Source organism: Urocitellus parryii, chromosome 8, assembly GCF_045843805.1.
Source record: "Urocitellus parryii isolate mUroPar1 chromosome 8, mUroPar1.hap1, whole genome shotgun sequence".
Lineage (NCBI taxonomy): Eukaryota > Metazoa > Chordata > Mammalia > Rodentia > Sciuridae > Urocitellus > Urocitellus parryii.
The window spans coordinates 116,652,144-116,670,517 of record NC_135538.1 but is presented as its reverse complement, the minus strand read 5'-3'; the positions used below and the strand labels follow the sequence as shown (position 1 = coordinate 116,670,517).

Sequence of the window (18,374 nt, the reverse complement as noted above, 5' to 3'; positions counted from 1 at the left end):
ACAAGCTAGTGTTATCTGTAGACAGGTGCTTTTTGCACCTACATCAGGACAGTTACTCCCTGGGATGCTGGTCTTATAAACAAACCAAGCAAGTTAATGCTGATGATGGCACTACTTCTGCAGCTTAACATATACAACCCCTCTCTCAGTGGCGACTGGAATGGAACTGAAAAGGATACATGTTATTTATGCAGCAGGCTACCACTGGACGAAAGGAAGAGAAGGCACTGCTTAGCAGAGAATAGTGACAGAGATGCTATCGGTTCAGCCTGTTGCCACTGAACCTTTTCTGTAAGCATTTCTCCACAAAGCATAAAGCCTAATGCCCCATATACTATTTCTGAGTATTTTCTTTGGCCTCTCCACAATCTATCCACCACCCTGGTACAACTGAGTGGTGGACACACATGGCCTTTTGACGCAATCAAGAGATGCAGTTAAATACAAGATATATGAGGCTGCTGCTGTCATAACACAGAATACTATTTTGCAACTTTCATGTGTGTGTGTGTGTGTGTGTGTGAGAGAGACAGAGAGAGACAGAGAGATACATACTTGGGATTGAGCCCAGGGACACTTACCACTGAACTACATCCCTAGCCCTCTCTTTTTATTTTTGAGACAGGGTCTCACTAAGTTGCTACACACACACACACACACACACACACACAAGACTCAAGAATAGAATATTCTATCCTTGTTCCTCATTTTAAGAGATATGCTTTCAAACATTTACCATTATTGGGATGTATGCTGTAGGAATTTTTTTTTTTCTTGTCATCGCTGCTGAGAATCAAACCTAGGGTCTCACACATGCTATGCAAGGCTCTTTGTGTGTGTGTGTGTGTGTGTGTGTGTGTGTGTGTCTGTGTGTGTGTGTGTATCAGGGATTGAACCCAGGGGCACTTAACCACTGAGCTACACCCCTAGCTCCTTTTTATTTTTTAAGTTTTGAGATTGGGTCATGCTAAATTGCTTAGGGCCTTGCGAAATTGTTGAGGCTGGCTTTGAACTTGCAATCCTTCTGCCTCAGCCTTGTGAGTTGCTGGGATTACAGGCCTGGGCCACCATGACTGACCCTATGCAAGACTTCATCACTGAGCTATACTCGCAGCTCAAGTCCCCTGGCTTTCAGTCTCATAAATAAAACCCCTGTCCTGCCTACCCTCAGGATTGGATGAAAACTCAAACGAATAAATTTGGTAGAACCACTTGGCAAAGTAGTGCATTATTCACACATTAAAGGGGTTGTTGTTTATTGCTACTAAGATTGGTAGAGGCAATGTGGGATGACGGAAATTGTTAGTAATTTGAAGATAATGGAATTTAGATCCACTCCCAGCCATCGGCAACACCTTGTACTTGTTACTCTAATCTTCAAGTAAGACAGGCAAAGTACTTGGCATATACGGAGAGCTCAGAAAAATTTTGCCATTACTAAAAGAGATGTGGTTTGAAAAGCATTAATTACTCCGTAAAAGGAAGCGGTAAATCTCCCTTGGGTTCGAGACTTCGAGGTTCCCAAAGCAGCATACTACCCAAGTTCGCACAGGTGGGTAAGAAAGGGGGCTGCATAGAAACAATCCTTGAGGGGCTGGGGATGTGGCTTAAGCGGTAGCGCGCTCGCCTGGCATGCATGCGGCCAGGTTAGATCCTCAGCACCACATACAAACAAAGATGTTGTGTCTGCCGAAAACTAAAAAATGAATATTAAAAAAAAAAAATCTGTCTTGTCTCTCTCTCTCCTCTCTCTTAAAAAGAATGAAACAATCCTTGAATTAGCACCGTCAGGCTTCCATGGAGCGCCAAGGTGCACCCAACATCCTTAAAGTTGGTAAGAAATGGCAAAATGACTGGGAATGGGCAGACCTGGCCATTAACATTCTCTTGAGGGCTCCAGCTCCCGAACCCGACCGGGAGAATCGGTGCTGGAGCTCCCGTCTCATCGACCTGGTTGGGGGTAACGTGTGCGTTCCCCGCTGCAGTCGCGAGGAGGCGCTTGTTCCACTTCTTGCCCTGCACGAGTCCAGTTTCGCGCACGCGCGATTCCTTTTCTTTAGTCCCTCCCGCTCCCTCCCAGCCAGTTACGTTTGACCAGTTACGTTTGTGCGGCGTTCTCCACGCATTCTCTGACGTAGGGAGCGGCGGTGGGGAGCGGAGAGGAAGTCTAGCACGCTTAGTGTTGGAGGAGGGAGGGGTGAGAGGAAAAACCGGGGCCGGAAGTGGAATCATTTCGCTTAACTCCTGGGCGCCCGTGATACGCAAAGGAGAAGGCGCCGGTCTGGCGGGTGTGGCCTCTGGAGGCGGAGGGCCCTGTGATTGGTCCTGGGCTGTGGCGACGGCGACGATTGGCCCCTGAGTGTGGAGCTAGGTGAGAATGGATGGTTGCCGTTAAAATTCAAAAGTGGCGGGCGTGGCGCGGGGCTGCTAGCCGCCGAGATCCGTGGCGCGCGTGCTCTGTGTGTCGAGCTGGCGCGAGAACGCGGGTCCCGGGAATCCCGGCGCCCTGTCCTCTTCCATTGTACTCAGTGGAGTGCGTGAGGCCGAGGTGGACATGGAGTCGCAGGTTAGTAGAGTGGCGCGCTTCTCCGGCTGGGATGAAAAATAACTGCCGGCCACCTGATGCTGCCGAGTCCGCGGCACCCGGCCGGCCTGGGTCATGCCTGCCTGGAGGGCGGAGATCCGTGTGGCCCTGCGACCGTGGAACGGGCCAAGGGGGCTGTGGAGACCGCAGGGAGCAGTTCCAGGAAATCGGAGGCGACGGCTGTCTAGCGGTCTCCAGCTTCAAGTCTTGGCGGCCGGGACTCCCATTCATACCTCCAGGATTTCCCATTTCGAATTCTCAGTCTGGTCTGGTGCGTTTCGCCTCTCGATTCTTAGGATTGTAGTGTGTGAGAAGGGAGAGTTCTGAGATGACCTCTGCCTCTGGGGAAATGGTGTCTGAGGCCCACATCCCTGTCGTTGAACTTTTGTGTTGTCTTTCTGCTTCGAGGTGTTTAGAAAGGAGAGAGAAGGAATGGGGTAATATGGACTGAAGGATTCCATCTTCCCTCTTTACCTAAATTTTGTCGAGATTTCAGCCCAGTGGGGCTGGTTAACTTTAACTCTTTCTCTTATCAATGCTACAACCTCTCAGTGGCAATATGTGTATGTATATGACAGTGTGTACTGACCTCTGGTGCCAGGAAATGTCTCCTGCCTGAATCCTTTGTTTACTATACTTTCACGTTTGTATTTACCCAAAGTCAGGATTCACCCTGAAGAGGTTCTTTGTACTCTGACAACCAAAGAGCAGTACAGTGTAATGTGATTGAAAAATAGTAACAACTCCTCAGTTCTGTTCTCCAAATACTTACTGAGCACCTAGTATATGCTGGACACAGTTGTTGGGACTTAGGATGTAGCAGTGAATAGGACACATCAGTCTTCTTGCCATGCAAGAGGCCCTGAGTTCAGTCTGCAGCAGCAACAGAAAAGAGATTCCAGCATCATGGAGCTGCCATTCTGTGAGAAGACATACAGAAACTGTAATAGAGTATTAAATAGAGTGGTCTCAGTAAGTCCCACTGAAAGTTTAAGAGTTGATTGAAGGCCTGAAGAAAATAAAGGAGTTAAACAAGTTGATATTGAGAGAATCCATCAGAGCAGAGTCCCTAAAGAGTTGCACAGCAAGTGAGCAAGTGGGAAAGTTGTGGGCCTGTGAGATAATGAGGATTAGGGTTGCTGATCAAGTTTGTTTCTGCAGGAACTAATGTAAGGACTTTGGGTTTTGCTCTTAGTAAGATGGAGATTCATTGGATGTAAGTTTTAGGCAAAGAGAGATAAGGTATTAGATTTAAGAGGATCCCACTGCTGCATGGAGATTATACTGTAAAGGGGACAAGGAAGGAAACAAGGAGATCTGTTAGGACATCGCCTTGTAACAGAGTCTCTCAGCCTTGATTTATTGTAGGTTTACTGTGTGTGGGGGGGGGCTGTCCTGTTCATTTTTGATGCTTAGCACCCTTGGACTCTACCCACTAGCTGCTAATAGCAACTCCTGCCTAGTCATAATAGTCTAAATGTCTTCAGATATTGTTAAATGTCATCTGGGGGGTAAAACTACCCCCAGTTGAGAACCACTGGAGTATGATAATCCAGAGTGTTAGCCGTGGAAAAAGTAATAACAAGTGGTTGGGTTCTGGGTGTGTGTAAAAATTTTATTTTGGTGGCAGGGTACCAGGGATTGAACCTAGGGGCACTTAACCACTGAGCCATATCCCCAGCAGTTCTTATTTTTTATTTTGAGACAGGGTCTCGCTAAGTTGCTTAGGGCCTAGCTAAGTTGTTGATGCTGGCATTAAACTTGCAATCCTTCAGACTCCTGAGCCACTGGGGTTACAGGCATGCACCACTACACCTGGCTCATAAAATATATGTATGTATGTATGTGTGTATGTATTTAAAACAATTTTTTTTAATTGTAGATGGACACAATACCTTTATTTATTTATTTTTTATGTGATACTGAGGATTGAACTCAGTGCCTCACATATGTGGGGAAAGTGTTCCACCACTGAGCTATAACCCCAGCCCCTAGGTATATTTTGAGGACGTAAGACAATGAAAGGACTCTGGGCTTTTTGGCTTGATCAACTTAATGATGGAGTTATGTCAACTGATATGGAGAAAATTGCAAGAGGAACAAGTTTGAATGGGTGATGTATAGCTAAAGGTTAGGTATGAACTTTTTTTTTTTTTTTCCTATTTGGTACTTGGGATTGAATCAGGGGGCACCTTACCACTGAGCTACAGCCCTTTTTGTTTTTTGAGTCAGGGTCTCTCTAAGTTGCTAAGGCTGGCCTCAAACTGCCCTAGCCTCCTGAGTCATTGGAATTATAGGTGTGTGCCTCCACACCTGGCTAGTTATTAGACATCTAAGTGAAGTTGAAGAGTCAGTTTGATGTTAAGTTCAGAAGTGAGGTCTGGGTTAAAGATATAAATTTGGGAACTCTCAGCATATCAGTGGTATTTGAAGCTATGGGAGTGGATTATAATGAGAGACAGAGCATAGACGATTATTAATGTTTAGAAAGTTACTGGTGTATTTGCGGACAACAGTTTTGGTGGAATGGTAGGAATGAGAACCTGATTGAAATGGATTTAGAACAGAACTTGGACACAGTGACTTTTTTTTTTTCTTTTTTAGTTGTAGATGTACATAATACCTTTATTTTATTTATTTATTTTTATGTAGTGCTGAGGATCAAACCCAGTGCCTCACACATGCCAGGCAAGCGCTCTACCACTAAGCTATAACCCCAGCCCCAACAGTGAATACTTTAAACAGTACTTTTTAGTTTTTGTAGTTATAGATGGACAGCATGCCTTTATTTGTTTATTTTTATGTGGTGCTAGGATTCAAACCCAGTGCCACATATGTGCTAGACAAGTGTTCTACCACTGAGCTACAGCCTCAGCCCTAGACAATACTTTTGAGGAATTTTACAGCAAAGAGCAGCAAGGAAAAGGGTAGTAGCTGGCTAGGAAAGCATGGTCAAGAGACTTTTTTAGGTTGGAAAGCATGTTTGTGTTTTATACGACTGGATTGCTCTATTAGAGTGTGAGAAGCTGATGATGTAGAGGGGAGAAGGGAGGGTTGCTGGAGCCACGTTCCTGAGCTGGCAAGGAGGGTGGGATCTGCATGGGGAAAAGGGGTTGCCTTAGGAGCAGTCATCCATCTGTGATCTTGTGGCAAAGTGGATTTAAGAGGGGTTGGATGAATATCTGTTCTTATCCTTCTCATTCTGGAAAGTTGAGGATCGTAGCTTTTTTTTTTTTTTTAATACTCTTATTTGTTTATTTTTATGTGGTGCTGAGGATTAAACCCTGTGCCTCACATATGCGAGGCAAGCACTCCGCCACTGAGCCACAATCCCAGCCCAGAGGATCATAGCTTTATAGATGGGAGAAAAATAAAAAACTGAATTATGAATAAACAAATCTTTAAACATCTTTCCTTTCTTCATCCACCTTCCCTTCTTTCTTCCTTTTGGTTCTGGGGATCAAACCCAGCGCCTCACACCTGCTAGACTAGTGCTGTACTACTCTTCAGCTCCAGAATACGTTTTCTGCATCCAAGGGCATAGTTCTGCAGGAGATCTAAAATAGTAGTATATAGAGGAAGAAGGGCACACATAGTGCTTGATGTTGAAATATTTAAAAAGAAAAATTGGTTTTCATACTATATTTGGTTACACTAAATTAAAATAAGCATTTGTGGGCTGGGGTTGTGGCTCAGTGGCAGAGCACTTGCCTTGCACATGTGAAGCACTGGGTTTGATCCTCAGCATCACATAAAAATAAACAAAATAAAGATATTGTGTCCATCTATAACCAAAAAAAAAACTTTTTTAAAATAAGCATTTTTTTGTGCATGAATGGGAAAAAAATCCACCTCCTTTTTATTTGTATGGTTTGGCTGTTTCACCGTTTAAATATTCCTTCACTGGTAGACATTTAGTTCCTTCAAAAATCATAGAGTATTGGCTGGGGTTGTGGCTCAGCCGTAGAGCACTTGCCTCGCACATGCGAGACCCTGGGTTAAATCCTCAGCACCAAATAAAAATAAATGAATAAAATAAAGGTATTGTGTCCAAGTATAACTAAAAAATAAATATTTTTTAAAAATCATAGAGTCTTAACCATGTAGCAGACATTGTAGTAGAGCCTGTGGTTAGTTATGAACAAAATAGACAAGTTCTTATGGTGCTCATAATCTAATGTAGGGAAAGACAATAAATAAACTACAACTAAAACAAAACCAAGATATCAGGTTGTTTCAAATTTTATAGTGATACTCAATGACTTTTTTTCCTCTTTCTCTTATGATACTGGGAATTGAACCCAGGGTGCTCTACCACTCAGCTACATCTCCAGCCCTTTTAAGTTTTATATTTTAGACAGGGTCTCACTAAAGTTCCTGAGGTTGACCTTGAGCTTGGAATCCTCCTACCTCTGCCTCAGCTGGAATTACAGGTATGCTACCACCATGACCAGCTTGAACATTCTTGAATATACCTCGCTGTATCACATGTAGCTCAAGCTCCCTTTCCCAAAACTGAATGTAGCATCTTTTAAAACACAACCCTATCACCAGAGGTGGTGGTGTGCATGCCTGTGGTCCTAGTGATACAGAAGACAAAAGGAAAGAGAATCGGAAGTTCAAGGTCAGCCTTGGCAACTTAGTGAGACCCTGTCTCAAAATAAAAAATGAAAAGGACTGGGGATGTAGCTCAGTGGTAGAGTTCCCTTGGGCTTAATCTCCAGTACCACAAAAATGGAAAGGGGAAAAAATAAATAAGTAAACCCAGCCCTTCTGGTACTCTTGGATTTCTCTGTATCCAAATGTAATTGTACATTACAATAGTATATGAATCTACAATGATCTTTTTTTTTCCAGCGTTGGGAATATAACACATGCTAGACAAGTGCTTTGCCACTGAGTTATATCCCAACCCTACAATGACTTTAGAATTTAAAAACAACATAACCAGCCCTTTCTCCTGTGATATGGATAATGGAACTGTAGTAGACCCCTGGGAGTCAGCCTGAACTCCTCACCTTCCTCCCTGCCTGTGTTCTTTTCCAAGTCAGTTCCTAGTTAGATCAGTAATTCATTTCTCGTGTTTTGGCCCCTATTCTTCATCCCCACTGCCCAACTTTACATCTGGTACGTTAAATTCTCTCATGTGTCCAGAATGTAAGAATCATCTATGTCCTTGGGAGAATTGAGAAAATAGTATTCTGTAATTTTAATTCTTGTTGAGCCCCAGTTGGGAACGTCTGCCTGAGAGAGTAAGCTCTGGAAAGGCAGAGACTTGCTGTTCATTACTCCATCCAGCACCTAGAGCAACATCTGGACATCAGCAATGCAGATGTCCAGCAGATCTGTGGATGAATGATATAGTTTCTAATATTATACCCTTCTTCACATTGCTCACAGTTCACTTTTGTTGTTATTGTTGCAGATGGGACAGAATACCTTTATTTATTTTTATGTGGTGCTGAGGATTGAACCCAGTAGCTCATACATGCTAGGCAAGCACTCCACCACTGAGCCACAACCCCAGCCCCACAGTTCACTTTTTTAATACCAATGTCGTCATTCTCTTCTAACTAAAAATCATCAGGCTCCCTCCTGCCTTCAGGGTCCAGATCCTTTACATGCCAGATTGACCAGCACAATTCCCTTCTGTTGTTATCTGCTCACTCTCTATGTACAGCCTATGCGTTCAACTGAGTAGAAGAGATTGTCATTTATTACATACACCCTCCTCACTCTCTACCTGGAATGTTTGTCCTTGACTTAAACTCATTAGGCCAACTCTTCCTTATCCTTAAGACTACCTAAAGATACTCTTCTCTATCCAAATGGGATGCCCACCCCTTTCTCTGGTCTGGTTTTAGTACTGAAATTTCTCTGTCCCAAGAACCCCTTAGTTCCCAGGAAACCAAAATGATTGGTTACTCTGGATGTGAGCAGCCATGGAGTGAGCATAACCCCCAGGTACTGAATTAAGCTACTTTAAGGAGAGGATCTCTCTTTTCCCATGCCAACGTTATGACTCTAAATTGGTCTTTCTACTTACTTGACTTCCCCATGCAACTCAGTATATTTACAACTGAAACATTTAATTATTTATTTGGTACCAGGAATTGAACCCAGCAGTACTTATCCACTGAGCCACACCCCCAACACTTTTTTTTTTTTTTAATTTTTAGGCAGAGTCTCACTAAGTTGCTGAGGTTGGCTTTTAAAAACTAGCTGGCTTTTCACAGTATGCAGAGATAAAGTTTAAACTTCTTAGACTGGTATCACAGTCTTATAGGGCAGCATGGTCCAACCAGGCTGGATTCTAAATCTGTTTTACCTCTCAGTGCCTTCCTTCCATCATCTGTAAAACTAATAATTGGCACTAATAACTAATTAGTGTTATTAACTAATAATATTCCCTCAGTGGGCTGCTATGAAGATAAAGTGAGTTGATGCAGATAAAGCATTTAAAACATTGCTCAATAAATTCTGCCTGCTCATTTCAACCAGTCTTCAGTCTTCTCTGTCTTCCATTTTCTGTCCAACATCTGTCTAGCTTTTCTCTTAGGTTGCTCCCACTTTTATGTCATGCCCCTCTTCTGTCCATTGCTATTTTGCTGGCACAAAATCTGAGTCTAGCATTTGGGACAGGTGGTACTCAGTTAGTGCTTACTAATGGTGACACTGGGAATTAAGGTTGGGGGGTTAAAATGGGGAGTTCACAGGGAATTTGTGCTCCTGGATATTATCTTTTGGGGGGAAGTACCAGGGATTGAACTCAGGGGCAACCACTCAGCCATACCCCCAGCCCTATTTTGGGTCTTACTGAGTTACTTAGTGTCCTGCTTTTGCTGAGGCTGGCTTTGAACTCACAATCTTCCTGCCTCAGCCTTCTGACCTGGTGGGATTACAGGCGTGTGCCACCATGCCTGGCCTGGATATTATCTTAAAGGTCACTTTTCCCAGCAGAGGTGCCCCTTATTGGAAGTGAAAAAGAATATAGAGTTGAAGACACCGCTGGTCAAGGGTCCTTCCCAACTGCCTCTCTCAAGAAGTAGGCTCAAGAGGGGGCCTAACCAGATGGAAGATGCATTGGAGCCTGCAAAGGTGAGCTGGGTGTGGAGAGCTGTGCATGTATATATGTGTGAGTGAGGTGTGTGTGTGTGTGTGTGTGTGTGTGTGTGTGTGAGAGAGAGAGAGAGAGAGAGAGAGAGAGAGAGAGAGAACCAATAAGGGAAGTGACTGTGGACCCTGTCTTTACCTTTCTCCAGAAACGGACACGAGGTGTGGGCGCAGCAACCAAAATCAACACGTCCCGCTCCAGAGTACCACCCCTCACCACAGTACCACAGACACAAGGCCATACTGCAGGTGGGTTCTAGGGGTGGACAGGAACCACGGGCATGGGTGTGCAGTGCTTGTCTACTCATGCTTTTCTTTTTCAATTTCAATCTGTTTTGAATAGGTAATAACATTTTACTTGGTTCAGAATTCCAAAGGCAGGAAGAGGTTATACAGTAAAGCTTCTTTCACACCTTTGTCCTCTAGGTACCAAGTTTACTTTCCCTGGGGCAACTCCATGTCCTAGGGATATTCTTTGGGTATATAAGCAAATATGGACATCATCTCCCACTTTTTTTCACATGAATAATAGTATACTTTACATATGGTTTTATCACTCTATTCTTTTTCACTTGTCTCACTCCACCTTGCTTCTTGGCATGGTGAGTAATTTCTGTCCTAGGAGGGGTGCCATCAGGAGCTGGTCATATGTAAGGGATGAGAGAAATTATCTCTGATCTTTAGGAAAAAGTGTGCTCCGTGCTTCTGGCTCAGACAGTACATGATTGTTACGCATTTCCTCTCTCCCTTCTCTGGATAGTTCAAAAAGTTCCCAAGAAGACAGCACCCCGTTGTTCCACAGCTATTACTGCAGGTAATTGTGCTTAAGAGCTGGGGCTGAGAGGGAATTGGGGTATGTGTTAAGGGAAAATGGTGGAGGTAGAAGGACGTTGGTTCTACAATTCTTTTGTCAACTTCCAATTCTCTAGTGTTGAAGAACCAGAAGCCAGTCCCTGCTGTTCCTGCCCAGAAACCTGGCCGTAGGTGACAAACATAATCATTGGGTGAAAGGCTGGGATAGGGAAGAGAAGGTGGTGAGTGCCCAGAAAAATCCATTGGTCTCTCCCCTATTTAGAGGGGAAAGAGATAGGTATGGCATCGGGTGTGGAGGCCCTGAAGGCCAGAAGGGAGGAAGGATAGAGAGCCAAGATTCCATTGACTTTTGTCTTTTTTGTGTCCATGTTAGCAACAGCTGTTCCTCCCATAGCGGGAGTAAAGAAACCCAGCAAACGTCCTGCCTGGGATTTAAAGGGTCAGTTATGTGACCTAAATGCAGAGTTGAAACGCTGCCGTGAAAAGACTCAAACATTGGACCAAGAGAACCAGCAGCTACGGGAACAACTTAAAGAGGCCCAACAGCAGGCCAAGGACTTGGGGACAGAACGCAGTACCCTAGAAGGGGAGTTGGCCAGGGTACGCACCCAGGCTGAGCAGGGCCAACAGCAGCTTGGGAATCTGAGTGCCCGTGTCCTAGAGCTGGAAGAAAGGCTGGGCACACAGGAAGGTTTAGTGCAAGTCCTCCAGAAAGAACAGTTGGAATTACAGGAGGAACGGAGGGGGCTGAAAACCCGATTGGAGGAGCAAGAGGTAAAGGCAGGATTCTCCAAGTGCAAGCCCCCTTTCCTTGCAGAGGTCATGCCCTCTTTCCTTTCCAGCCTCCCTTGAAGTCTCTTTGGGCCAAGAACTCCTGAACCCACCTATCTTTAGCACTATGCTTCTCTCCTCTACCCCAGTCCTTTATTTTTTTAATTTTATTTATTTTTTAGATTAGATGGACAGCATGCCTTTATTTATTTATTTTTAATGTGGTGCTAAGGATCAAATCCAGTGTCTTGCACATGCTAGGCAGGTGCTCTATCACTGAGCTACAGCCCCAGCCTCCCAGTTCACTTCTGACTATTGCTTTCTGCCCCAACTTCTCCCTATGCCTCCTGTGTATCTCTCACATGGATCTGGGTCTTGCCCTAGTCATCTACTTTCCTATTTTTTTTCAGTTCTCCAGCTTGAATACAAATCTCTGTAGAAATCTTCCCTTGTGCTTTGAACTCCTTGGTGAACTCCAACTAGACTGAATTACTCGCAGTTTCCCAAATGACTCATTCTCACTTCTGGCACTTTGCATGTACACTTTTCTCTCTTTTATTTATTTATTTATTTATTTAATATGGGGGATTGAACCCAGGGACACTTAATTTCTGGGTTACATCCCCACCCTAACACTTTCACTTTCCTCTTTCTGGAAAATTCTTTCTGTATTCCATCTTTCCCTTGGTTCACTCCTATAGTTTTGGGTATCAGCCTAGATATCTTCCTCATGCCCCTCCTTGATATTCCCATAGCACTTTCTATCCTAGTACTATGATTCCTTCTTTTTCTCTTCTTTCCTTGTACTATAATTTCCCTCTTTTCTTTTCCCATTTTCTTTTCTTCTTTTCATCCTTCTCACATGGTAGAAAATCATTCTATCACAGAGCTACATCCCCAACCCCTGATTCCCTATTTTCTTATCTCTTTCTCTACCAGACTAACACCTCGGGGGCCAAGGAGCCCACCTCCACACCTCTCCCCACCATTTCATTTTTGTTACATGACTTTTTTTTATTTTTGGTTGCATATCACCCTGTGTGTGTGTTCTGTTTTGGGCAGAGGAGGCTACAGGCATCAGAAGCAGCTCTGTCAAGCAGCCAAGCAAAGGTGGCATCTCTGCAGCAGGAGGCTGCAACCCAGGCAGCCTTACTGGCTGAGCGAGGAGACCGTCTCCATGGGCTAGAGATGGAGCGCCGGCGACTGCATAACCAGCTGCAGGAATTGAAGGGCAATATCCGGGTATTCTGCCGGGTTCGTCCTGTCCTTGAAGGGGAATCCACCCCATCCCCTGGCTTCCTCTTGTTTCCTCCTGGCCCCAGTGGGCCCACTGATCCTCCAACTCGCCTTAGCCTGGCCCGATCTGATGATCGGCGTGCAACCCTGAGTGGGGCACCAGCCCCCACTACCCGCCACGATTTTTCCTTCGACCGGGTATTCCCACCAGGAAGTAGGCAGGATGAAGTATTTGAGGAGATCTCCATGCTTGTCCAGTCCGCCCTGGATGGCTACCCAGTATGCATCTTTGCCTATGGTCAGACAGGCAGTGGCAAGACCTTCACAATGGAGGGTGGGCCTGGGGGAGATCCCCAGTTGGAGGGACTGATCCCTCGGGCCCTGCGGCACCTCTTCTCTGTGGCCCAGGAGCTGAATGGCCAGGGCTGGACTTACAGCTTTGTGGCAAGCTACGTAGAGATCTATAATGAGACTGTTCGAGACTTGCTAGCCACTGGGACCCGAAAGGGCCCAGGGGGCGAATGTGAGATTCGTCGTGCAGGACCAGGAAGTGAAGAGCTTACTATCACCAATGCCAGATATGTCCCTGTCTCCTGTGAGAAAGAGGTGTGTACCTATGGGGACTGGAACAGGAGAATGGGGAAGAGAGGGCAGGGAGTTACAGATGGAGCAGGAAAAAATTGAAAGATAAAAGATGAGTTATGGGGGCTGGGGATGTGGCTCAAGCGGTAGTGCACTCGCCTAGCGTGCGTGTGGCCCGGGTTTGATCCTCAGCACCACATACAAACGAAGATGTTGTGTCCCCTGAGAACTAAGAAAAAATAAATAAATGTTAAAAAAAAAAAAGATGAGTTATGGGGTGGGTTATCACATCAGTTCTGACTAGTCAGCTGTAAGGTGACAGACCTGCCTTAGCAATCAGGGAGTAGAGAGGAAGGGATAAGAGTCACTCAGCTCCTGCTGGTTGCATCATAGGTCTCTTCCTGCTGTGTGTCTTGTTAAGTTCACTGTAGCCAAGCTGGCCTTTTGGCTGTTCTTCAAACCACGTCATAATCTTGGTTCAGAATCTTTTCTTGAACACTCCTCCCCTGGAGATCTCAAGGCAGTAGGCCATCTGCACTCTCCTCTCTAAACTGCACACTCTACCCACCTTCACAAAACTTGTTCTCTGGTTTCGCTCCTTAGCATTCTCAGACATATGGTATATTTTATTTATTTTGTCCTTTCATTGATTAAAAAAGAAAGCTTCAGGGTATTAGGGGCTGGCATTCATTGCCACACCTGACAGTATCCTCTCTGACTTCATGAATGCCTTTGCCTCTTGGCTGTTCCCCATTCCCAGGTGGAGACACTGCTTCATCTGGCCCGCCAGAATCGGGCTGTGGCCCGAACAGCCCAGAATGAGCGATCATCACGCAGCCACAGTGTGTTCCAGCTGCAGATCTCTGGAGAGCATGCTGCCCGAGGTTTACAGTGTATAGCCCCCCTTAATCTTGTGGACTTGGCTGGAAGTGAGCGGCTAGACCCTGGCTTAGCCCTTGGCCCAGGGGAACGGGATCGTCTTCGGGAAACACAGGCCATTAACAGTAGCCTGTCCACACTGGGGCTGGTCATCATGGCCCTGAGCAATAAGGTGGGAATGGGAACAAGGGCAAGTGAGACTTGGGGAGCCACTGGGGATGGCGCATGCAGAATACTGCTCTATCCTAACAGCCAGTCCCTTCTTTCCACTACCAACCCTCTAGGAGTCTTATGTGCCTTACCGGAATAGCAAGCTCACCTATCTGCTACAGAATTCTCTGGGTGGCAGCGCTAAGATGTGAGTGAAAAGGGCAGCTGGAAGGGATCTGGTAGGAACTATGATGATATTGAGGTGACGGGTAGGAAGGGGGAACAGTGGTGGCCTGTCAGCCTCTGCTTACCACTAATGCTGGTTGGACCTTTTATCTTTCCACAGGCTCATGTTTGTGAATATTTCCCCTCTAGAAGAGAATGTCTCGGAGTCCCTCAACTCTCTCCGCTTTGCCTCCAAGGTGCGATTACTACCAAGCCCAGTCCTTATCAGAACCCCTGGCTAGATGTAAGGCATCTCCATCCCAACCTCCTCTTCTCTCTGCTTGAGAGGTAGAGGCATTTATAAAAAAAAGGATTTACTTTTTTTTTGGTACTGTGGATTGAACCCAGGGGTGCTTAATCATTGAGCCACATCCCAGCCCTTTTTATTTATTTTGAGATAGGGTCTCACTAGTTGTTTAGGGCCTCCCTAAGTTGCTGAGGCTGTCTGAACTTGCAGATCTCCTGCCTCAGCCTCCTGAGTCGCTGGGATTACAGGCATGTGCCACCCTGCCCTGTTTGCATTAAGTTTTTAAAAATAGGTGACTAGGGGCTGGGGGTGTGGCTTAGTGGTAGAGTGCTTGCTTGGTATATGTGAAGCCTGGGTTCAATCCTTGTCACTGCAGAAAACAAAAACCAAATAGGTGACTAAATGGTCAAAACTATATGTTTCAAAAAGAAGCTATATGCATATGCATTTCTTATTGCCTTATGTGTGTATATAGTTTTGTGCCTTGTTTGTAATATTATTCCTCATCAGCACTCAGGGATCATAGAATTATTTTTAGGTCTGCCTAGCATTCCACTGTGAGGATAATACCAAAATTTATCCACCAGTTCCCTCTACTGGACACTTGGATTGTTTCCACTCACTTTCTATTATGAACAAAGCCACATTGACTAACCTTGAAAACATGTCACTTTGTCTTCTTTTAGTTACATCTGACTAGGGAAATATTGTTTGAAATGGAATTGCTAGAACAAAAAAGATAGGCTGGTTTTTCAAAGCATTCCAAATAGTGTGAAGTCAGCCTCCAAATCCCACAAGGGTCAATCAGCCTAGTGGCCATGAACTCTCAAGGACACTTAGTGTTCCTATTAGAGTTACACAAGTCAAGGGAGTTTCTGTTTCAGGGAATAAAAATATATATATATATTTTTCCCCTGAACCTAGAGCCTTTCAGTGAGTTTCTGGCATTATTTGTGGTCTGATTGTGTCTGCCCTTCTGGTGTGCTTAAGCTTCTGCCATGCAGTACTGGCTTGCTACCATGGAAGCTGTCTCAGCACCTGCATTGGCTGTGCTCAGGTTTACCCCTGATATTTGGCAAGTTCAATTAAAAGGGCATTGGCGTTTGTTTCCAACTATTTATATATGTATTTTTTAAAATATTTATTTTTTAGTTGTAGATGGACACAATACATTTATTTATTTTTATGTGGTGCTAAGGATTGAACCTAGGGCCTCAAATGTACTAGGCAAGCGCTCTACTGCTGAGCCACAACCCCCAGCCCTTATGTATGTGTTTTTATTTTGGCATTGGAGATTGAAGCTAGGGCCTCCTGCATACTAAACACATGCTCTACCACTGAGTTATATGCCCAGTCTTTTAATTATATCAACATGCAGCCATATGAACCTTTTTTTTTTTTTTTTTTTTTTTTTGGATAAGAGAGATTGAACCCATGGGCACTTAACCATCAAGCCACAACCCCAGACCTTTTTGTTTTCTATTTTGAGATGTAGTGTCTTGCCTAGTTGCTTAGGACCTAGCTAAGTTCCCGAGGCTGGCTTTGAACTTGCCATCTTCCTGCCTCAGCCTCCTGAGTCACTGGGATTATAGGCATGCACCATTATGCCTGGCCAACCTGAATTTCTTTTTTCTTTTTTCTTTTTCTTTTTCTTTTTTTTTTTTTGAGAGAAATTTTTTGGTATTTATTTTTTAGTTTTCGGTGGACACATCATCTTTTTTTTATTTTTATGTGGTGCTGAGGATCGAACCCAGCGCCCCGCGCATGCCAGGCGAGCACACTACTGCTTGAGCCACATCCCCAGCCCCTGAATTTCTTAATATCCCCTAATAACCAGTTAAGTTCATCTAGTTGCCTTAGTTAAGTTTTACTTAATTAAATTAAGTTTGTTAAATCAGGATCCAAGCAAGGGTTGCTCATTTCATTTGGTGGAATATTATTATAGTCTGCATCAAGCCCTCTACTCCCTTTTATGCCATTTGTTAAAGAAGTAGAACAATTTGTTCTACTTAATGTGCCATATTCTGGATTTGGGCTGGTTGCTTCCCTTGCCATCTACAGGCATTACTTCAGATATTGTAGGTTTGGCTCCAAAATACTAAAAATACAAAATATTAAAATAAATCAAATGTTGCAATAATGTAAGTCATGTGAAATTTTTGTTTCCTAGTGTATATAAAAGGTATGTTTACTTTATACTATAGTTTATTAAGTCTGTAATAGCATTAGGTCTTAAAAGTACATACCTTGGGGCTGGGGTTGTGGCTCAGTGGTAGAGCGCTTGCTTGGCACTGGGTTTGATCCTTAACACCACATAAAATAAATAAAGGTATTGTGTCCATCTACAGCTAAAATATATATATATTTTAAAGTGTACGTACCTTAACTGAAAAATGGTAAACAGTACTAATGATCATCTGAACTGTTAGGAAAAATGGCAGCAATAGAATTGCTCAATGCAGAGTTGCCACAAAACTTCAATTTGTTTGGAAAAAAAAACAAAAAAACCCATTATCTGCAAAAGTGCAATAAACTGAAGTGCAATCAAATGAGATATTCCTGTATTTGGCTGCTCAGGAAATCAGTTCTTAATAGAAAAAAAAGATGCTGAATTCTGATTGATTTCTCAGTATTTAATTGATATCTAGCAACTCCAAAGATGGTTGTTAAGGTTTTTATTGGGGTGGGAGGCAGACAGTAATTTTCTACGTACTTATGTATTTGAAGTCTGTTCTTTGTAGTTATTATTCTTTCTGATGCTCAAATTACCCCATCTTTGGCAATATGAGCCCCTGCAAGTGGGCTCCTGTGTTCTTTATTTTAGGGGCAGTGCTGGGGATGGAACCCAGAGCCTTGCACATGTGGGGCAAATGCTCTACCGCTGAGTTATATCCCTTAGTCCTCCTGTCCTTTAAAAGGAATCGCAGCAATCTTTTTATTTTATTTTATTTTTTTAGTTGTAGATGGACAAATGCCTTTATTTTATGTGGTGCTGAGGATTGAACCCAGTGCCTCACATGTGCTAGGCAAGCGCTCTACCACTGAGCCACAACCCCAGCCCAGTTATCTTTGTTTCAGATTCACCTTGTATATTTCCTCCTCCCGTGTTAGGATGATCCATTTTCTAAGGAACCCTAGTTCTTAAGTGTTTTTAATATTTTGTCTAGGTTGTTTTATAGTAGAAGGATTAGGATGTCTCTAGTCCAGGGTGTTGCTGGAAATGAAAGTATTCTGTCTGCTCCTATGTCTTCATGTGAAACTTCCATCACTTCTTTGGCCTTTTCACCTTCAAACCTCAGTGGTAATAGAAGGAACCTTAAGTGGGACCAGCATGAACCTGTCTTCAGAGCCCTTTATTTCAGTATTCCCTAAGGGCAGCCTTAGCATGGGGTGGGGGGTAGTAGAAGAAATTGTTCTTCTGGTTGCTCTGTAATTTGTTTTTATCCTGTCTAACCTTTCATCTCCAGGTGAACCAGTGTGTGATTGGTACTGCTCAGGCCAACAAGAAATGAAGATGGATCCAGATCTTATTTGTGTATGCGCACTCATATGTTTTTGTGTGTATGTGTTGGGGAGTGGGGAATGCCTTATTGGGTGGAGGGCACTATGTACCCCAGCTTATCAAATAAAGAACAGTTCTTGATTTTTATTTTTTTAAATTATTTATTTATATGTGGTGCTGAGGATCGAACCCAGGGCCTTGCACGTGCGAGGCAAGCCCTCTACAGCCGTGCCATAACCCCAGTCCCCAGTTCTTGCTTTTTAAATAAACGT

General features: G+C 44.1%; 1 protein-coding gene across 1 annotated transcript; it reads left to right on the top strand.

Moving 5' to 3' along the window:
* Positions 1-2,472: 2,472 nt before the first annotated feature.
* On the top strand, positions 2,473-18,178 carry Kifc1 (kinesin family member C1). The gene is made up of 11 exons (XM_026383644.2): positions 2,473-2,566; positions 9,545-9,682; positions 9,847-9,946; positions 10,458-10,511; positions 10,627-10,677; positions 10,884-11,284; positions 12,344-13,123; positions 13,860-14,150; positions 14,263-14,336; positions 14,475-14,550; positions 18,068-18,178. Exons 1-11 carry the CDS (start codon positions 2,555-2,557, stop codon positions 18,110-18,112), a joined length of 2,022 nt encoding a protein of 673 aa, XP_026239429.2. The 5' UTR covers positions 2,473-2,554; the 3' UTR covers positions 18,113-18,178.
* Positions 18,179-18,374: the final 196 nt, after the last annotated feature.